The sequence below is a fragment of the Cucurbita moschata genome, unplaced genomic scaffold (assembly GCF_002738365.1).
Source record: "Cucurbita moschata cultivar Rifu unplaced genomic scaffold, Cmos_1.0 Cmo_Scf00024, whole genome shotgun sequence".
In the NCBI taxonomy this organism is placed as follows: domain Eukaryota; kingdom Viridiplantae; phylum Streptophyta; class Magnoliopsida; order Cucurbitales; family Cucurbitaceae; genus Cucurbita; species Cucurbita moschata.
This window is the reverse complement of record NW_019268540.1, coordinates 862,784-869,451: the sequence shown is the minus strand read 5'-3', so window position 1 is coordinate 869,451 and position 6,668 is coordinate 862,784. Positions and strand designations below refer to the sequence as shown.

Below are 6,668 nucleotides of genomic sequence, written 5' to 3'. Positions count from 1 at the left end.
CTCTCTCTCTCCCCCCCCCCCAGAGAAGCCCAAATTCGCTGGTTGATCAGAGTCGAGCTTCCTCTGGGGATTCCAAATTCCTAGTCCAATTTCCAAAATCTTTCATCTGAATTCATCAATTTCAGAGGCATTGAGATCATGGTTTTGTCGCAGAAGCTTCACGAGGCCTTCAAAGGAACTGTCGAGAGGATCACAGGGCCTCGAACCGTTTCCGCCTTCAAAGAGAAAGGCGTTCTCAGTGTCTCTGAGTTCATCGTCGCCGGTGATAATCTCGTCTCCAAGTGTCCCACCTGGTCTTGGTATTTCCATGTGAATTCTCTCCATTTTCCTGATCGAAGTTGTTTTATATATTTGTTGAATTTGTTCTTTTGCGATATTCGAAATTGATAGACGTGTTCTTCAACTGATGAATTGAACGGATGTCTCTATTAGAAGATTCCGTGCATTCATCAATTATATCAATTCTCTATCCCGAATCCTGTAATTTTTGTCAATTCTGTTTTCCAAGAGACTGAAGTCGTTTATGGCTGTTCGAACGAAACCAAGGTTAATTGGTCTAGGAGGTGAGGTCTGTGCCGGTGTCAAAGCCTTTTATTGTAAACTTCGATGAAGGAGTTTGGTTATCTCCGTTTTAGTGAATTGGAAGGGTTGGGAAAAAAATCTTTAATGATTTGATTTAAAATGCCTTCTGAATCAAAGGTTCTTGAGAAAGCTAAAGAGGAGAGTGGTACATATTGTGTGTAGAAAGGACATTAATAATAGTGATATCCCATTAGTGTTTCTTATTTTTCCTGAAACCATGACTACGACCTTCGTTTGACTTAAGTTTGTTATTTGTTTTTGAATTATAAAATTTAGTGGAACAAAATTAGAGTGGTATCCATTGCTTCTGTATGCGTACTTAGTTTTAGGTTCTTCATGGTTCGGAAGGGCAGTAATAACCCAAATGTCGACTATCCAGTGTATGTTATACACCGTCCTGTCCCTTTTTCAGGCGAAAGACAATGTGGATCTTTCCACAATTTAAAAAACTGACATTATTGGTGGTTCACTTTTACAGTTGCACTCTTAATTTTCTCACCTCCTGTATTTGGAATTAAAATTTGGAAATGTTTTGAATTTATCTAATACATGTTAAAATATGTTTTCCTTTTTCATGATTTTAGGGAGTCAGGTGATCTGAATAAGAGGAAATCATACTTGCCCCCAGATAAGCAATTCTTAATTACCAGAAATGGTATAACTGCATAATCATTAACTTTTTTTCTTTTCTTTTTTTTGTAATTCGAGGGGTTACAGTCAGAACCGTAATGTTTTGTAATTTTTCTGTCCATACCTTGTAGTTTATGTGCTTTTGACACTTACACTTCTCCTTCCCATAATCTTCTATTAATTTATGGTCATTTATCTGAAATATTGTTATGAACAAAAAGAATTTTGCATGTTATCAGGCCATTTTTCTAAACCATACTCTTTCTACTCATGCCTTAAAATTATGTCGCTCTCCACAATGAGACTTACACTTGGCAGGGAACCTAATCAATAGAAACAACTCACGTTTCAATACCAAACATGAATTACTATTTTCTGCAACATATAGTGCACCTTTGAGACACGGAGTTCAAGTTTGTATGTATATCTTTTCTAGAAATTAGTATTTAACCTGTAGCTAATTGCCAAATTAATTCTTTGGTAACTGTTTCAGCACCGGTAAGGTCAATTATATACTTTTTGCAAATAATGGTTTGGCGTTATGTCAAATATTGAATGAATTCTTTGGCATATCTAGACTTCAACTTTATTGAGCCATTATCAAAAGTAAGGATGATTGTTCACTTTCTTTCCAGTTCCTTGCCTTCGCCGGGCTGCCTATGTAGAAGAGGAGTATGAAGCTGCAGGTGGTGAAGTTTTACTTGATGAGGAAGATGGCGATGGCTGGCTGGCAACTCATGGCAAACCGAAGGGTACCTTTATCTTTCAGTGTAAAGCTAGGGATTTACATTTGTTTAATAACATGTGTTCTTTCATGCAGAAGAAAAAAGCGATGAAGAGGAAAATTTGCCTTCCCTGGAAACTCTTGAAATTAGCAGGACCAAGATTGTTAAGTCAATTCCAAACTATTTTGGTGGTGAAGATGAAGATGGTATTCCTGACCTTGCTGATATTGAAGAAAATGATGACGCTCTTGCAACTGATGCAGTATGTTAATTTTTATGATCCAATTTATGAGCAAATGTGGCTAAAAAATACTCAACTTTATAGGAGGGCCTACATAACCACCGCCCTCCCACCCCCATCCCCATGATCTCTTAATTTGCAAGGCATGGATTGTGGAAAATAATCTAGAATCTTTCTTGGCATCTCAACTTGTAAAAGTTTTCTTGAGTCTGATGACGAAAGTTCTTGCTTCATTATCATCATGTACACATTTACCATTTGGGATTAAAAACTCTTTATGATCATCCTGCATTGTTGTGATTTTGATAAGGTATTCATGTTCACATTTTCATTGTAGGCCACTCTGCCATTGACCTACCAAATTGCCCATGAACCTGATGACGATAATATCCTTCGAACACGAACTTATGATGTCAGCATCACGTAAGGCGGTCTCTTCTTTCTTGTTTTGTCTTTTTCGTAATTCTTCCAAAGATTCTTATAATGTATCTGTTGCATAAAAATGGATCAAAATTCTTGGGTTGGTGAAAAAAATCCTTCTTTCTAGCCAAAGAGGGAAGTTATGGCAAGAAAAATTGATGCAATTGGAGTAAATAGCATAGTAAGAGGGTAGTTAGAAATATCTCAGAAATGATCCCTATATGAAGCTTGAATTCAATTTGTGTTCTTCCATAATTATTTTCCTGTCTATAAAATTCTCCACTTTCTTCTACTCCAAATCTCCGAAGCACTGCAAAGACTGCCATTGGAAAGAGTTGTAACGGATTTGGATCAGATAGCCCAGATGCGGTTATTACTTTACGTTTGGTTTTCTTAGGCAGTCATTGTTATTGTTAATCACTTTGAAAATAATTATTAGCAAGTTCATTTGGAGCATTGGTGCACTACTTGGGGATTCAAATCTTTGCCATTTTTGTCAAGTAGGAAATTATCACTGTCGGACTTGGGATTTTTTCAGGGTTGGGCATATAGGTAATGTTCGTGGCTTCAACTTTAGTGGTCCTAGGTTTAAATCTTAAAAAATAGACATACTGGTTGATGATCTTGGCCTCAATGTGAGTGGTTCTGGCTTCTTGGCCCCGAAAACATTCTTGTGGTAAAAGGCTTAGGCTCAAAATGACAAAGGTGGATAAAAGGATGCATCTCATTTACAAACTTCTCTATCATCATCAATGGAAGACCGAGAGGTAAAATTTATGCCACATGGGGTCCCCGACAAGGAGATCGACTATCCCCTTTTCTTTTCATCATAGTAATGTATTGCCAGATAAAATGTTTTCAGATTGGTAATGAAGGCTTAAGCATCAACCACCTTCAATTCCGGACGACACAATACTCTTTTCTGACTTGGCAGATGCCTCTTCCATAAAAAACATGATCAAGATGGTAAAAACCTTTGAAGGATTCTCTGGACAAAATATCAATCTCCAAAAAAACAAAAAGCATGGTCATCAATATTAGCACAGAGATTATTGAAGAATTTTCTAGCATATATGGTTGTATAAAGGGAGAATGATCGAATATGTACCTAGGACTACCTCTAAAAGGAAACCACGAATCTTTCTCCTTATGGGAGGTTATTATTGAAAAAATTGAAAGAAGGCTTTCAACATGGTCATCATGTTATACTTCAAAAGGTGGAAGACTCACCTTAATACAAGCTACATTATCAAACCTCCCCACTTACTGCGTGTCTCTATTTGAAATGTCCATCTACACCTTGTTCGATGGAATATTATAAACCTCCCAATAGAAAAGGGAGATCTCGATCTTTTCTCGATAAAGAAGAAGAACAAAGCCCTCATCGCCAAATGGATATGGAGATATTATCATGAAGAAAAGGCCTTGTGGAGAAATCTTATAAAGGCCAAATATACTCTTACTTCAAACAAAAATCAACCCCTCCATCTTCTACAAAAGGGCCTTGGAAGTACGTAAGGAAACATCAAAACCTCATCACCAACTAAACTTGCCATAGGGTGGGTGATGGAGGAAGCACATCATTGTGGACCGACCCCTGGATTGAAAACACCATGCTAGCCTTGAGGTATCAACTTTTGTACAGATTCTCACATAGCAAAACAACAAGGATCAAAGAAACGTGGAATGTTGTCAACAAATTTTGGGACCTAAAGGGAATTATAATGAAGCAACGGAGTGTGCTGAATTAAGCCTTGACCTTGCCCCCGTGGTATTGTCAAATAAAGAAGACTCACTAACTTAGCTCCCTAGCACTGATAGGGTTCTCTACAAAATCCTTGATGATGGACATGGGGGAAAAAGTAGAAGCAATAAATACCATGCTAGCAAAGATAGTATGGAAAGGACATCATCGTAAAAAGATGAATTTTTTTCTTTGGAAAATAGCGCATAAAGCCATTACCACAAGTGAAAATCTTCGGAAAAAAAAGAAAAAAAAGGCTTATATCTCTCTTTCTCCAAATTGGTGTCCATTATGCGAGAAAGGAAGTGAATCACATAGCCACTTATTTATGCAATCACGTACGCTCTGAATTTCTGGACAACGATTCTCAATATATTCGAATGGCATCTCACATTTCTAGGGAGGTAAAGAGTCTATTGGACATGACCTTAATGTACCACCCTTTCAAGAATGCAAAAGCCCTACTATGAGAAAACCTCATCATGACTTTCTTTTGGAATCTGTGGAAAGAAAGAAATCAGAGAATATTTGCAGAAAAGACAAGACTTATACAAAACTTTTCGACAATGTTGTTTACCAAGCTATATCTTGGTGCAAACTGTCTAATATTTTTAATTCCTATTGGGAAGGTCTTTTGTAGACATCATGGATACGTCCCTTTTGTAAATTTCAATCTTCAGTGAAATTGTATCCTATGTAAAGAAAAAAAAAATGCAAGGGAATAACCATAGAAAAGGAATATGCCAAAAATATATCTGCAATAGCAATCCTATAAGACCATCTACTCTTTGGGACAAAGTGCCTATCATTATTGAATCATATCGTTTGTATGACGGGACTAAACTTGTAATTTGATCAAATTTTTTTCTATCTGATGATGCTATTTTTCTCTTATATCAGGTATGATAAATATTATCAGACACCACGTGTTTGGCTGACAGGATATGATGAGGTTTTGTATTTTTATTCTGTTTCCATTTCTAGTTTGGTAGAACTTTTGATCTTGTACATATAATCACCATGCATGCATTCTATTGCTATGCAAGTTCTTTTTCTTACACAACTTCTATTAGCATGCACGTATGTACTTAAATCAAGTATCTGTGAACTATGTCAGTCAAGGATGCTCTTACAGCCAGAACATGTGCTTGAAGATGTTAGTCAAGATCATGCACGAAAAACGGTAAGTTGTGATTATGTAATAATGTAGTTGTGCCATCTGCAAGAAATAAATTGATCCTGATATTAGGCCCATCATTTATTCCATGTTATTTTTGTTGCAAGTCTAAATTAGCTTGCTGTTTTTCTTTTCCTTTTGAGAGAGGTACATTTACCTTTTATACTATAAAAAAAGGTTAAATCTATGAATTATGAATTATCAAATTTGGATCCTTGTGGATGCGATAATCTATAATTTTACACATTATTAAGATGACCAGCAAGAATCCCTCTTGATGCATCCTGAACTCCTATTGTGGTGTCTGGAGGACCCATGCATTTGTTTTATTGATTTGCCCTTCCAACGGTCATGTGGAACATGATTTTCCAATTATGTTATAAGTTCAATCTTTGGACACAGGTGACCATTGAGGACCATCCCCACCTACCTGGAAAGCATGCATCTGTACATCCCTGCAGACATGGGGCTGTGATGAAAAAGATCATTGATGTGTTGATGTCCCGGGGCGTAGAACCGGAAGTTCACAAGTAAGTATTATGAACTCCTATTTAAAACAGCAGATCTAGTTTTGGTGACAATCTTTGCTTGTTCCTAACCAAGTATCTCAAGCTCCTCTACTTATTAATTGTTTTCTTCTATCTTTTGTAGGTATCTTTTCTTGTTCTTAAAATTTGTCGCGTCGGTTATTCCGACTATCGAATATGATTATACTATGGACGTTGATCTTGGAGGCCCTAGCCATCGATAACTGGGATTGATGAATATTGTAAGCACAACAGGATCGTAATTCCTTTCAACTTCCGGCATCTTAACATGCTTGTGTACATCCAAAGTGCTGCTTATTATTACTTCTAGTGTTTATTTGTTGGAGTTTGGTTGTGGGTCAAGTAAAACGTACTATTTCCATTTTCTCAACAAAAGTGTGATTTCTTGCCAAAAGAAATAGGTCCATTGCTTGAGAAAATTCATGCACTACTCAATCAGTCGTACAATATACACTTAAATTTTTCTTTCAGAATACGTGGGTTTTAAAGGCTCAACTGTTTGCACTCCTTAACTATATATGCTTGCTAATGATGTAGTCCATTCGAAAAGTTTTAAAATCAGAGATATTATGGCGTGTTGATTACTTTTTTTTTTTTTTTT

General features: G+C 36.6%; 1 protein-coding gene and 1 long non-coding RNA gene across 2 annotated transcripts in view; one reads left to right on the top strand and one right to left on the bottom strand.

Moving 5' to 3' along the window:
• LOC111460638 overlaps window positions 1–4,504 on the bottom strand; it is a 17,931-nt gene extending 13,427 nt beyond the window's left edge. The window contains exons 1-2 of the long non-coding RNA XR_002713448.1: window positions 4,414–4,504; window positions 2,919–3,192 (exon numbers count right to left, since the gene is read on the bottom strand). This is a non-coding gene — a long non-coding RNA (uncharacterized LOC111460638). The remainder of the gene's footprint in view (window positions 1–2,918; window positions 3,193–4,413) is intronic.
• The window catches only part of LOC111460636 (autophagy-related protein 3-like), a 9,837-nt gene continuing 3,185 nt past the window's right edge, over window positions 17–6,668 (top strand). The window contains exons 1-9 of the mRNA XM_023103844.1: window positions 17–299; window positions 1,167–1,237; window positions 1,848–1,964; window positions 2,033–2,199; window positions 2,516–2,601; window positions 5,243–5,294; window positions 5,460–5,525; window positions 5,922–6,049; window positions 6,171–6,288. Coding sequence (XP_022959612.1) covers window positions 139–299; window positions 1,167–1,237; window positions 1,848–1,964; window positions 2,033–2,199; window positions 2,516–2,601; window positions 5,243–5,294; window positions 5,460–5,525; window positions 5,922–6,049; window positions 6,171–6,270 — 948 coding nt within the window. The 5' untranslated portion in view covers window positions 17–138 and the 3' untranslated portion in view covers window positions 6,271–6,288. The remainder of the gene's footprint in view (window positions 300–1,166; window positions 1,238–1,847; window positions 1,965–2,032; window positions 2,200–2,515; window positions 2,602–5,242; window positions 5,295–5,459; window positions 5,526–5,921; window positions 6,050–6,170; window positions 6,289–6,668) is intronic.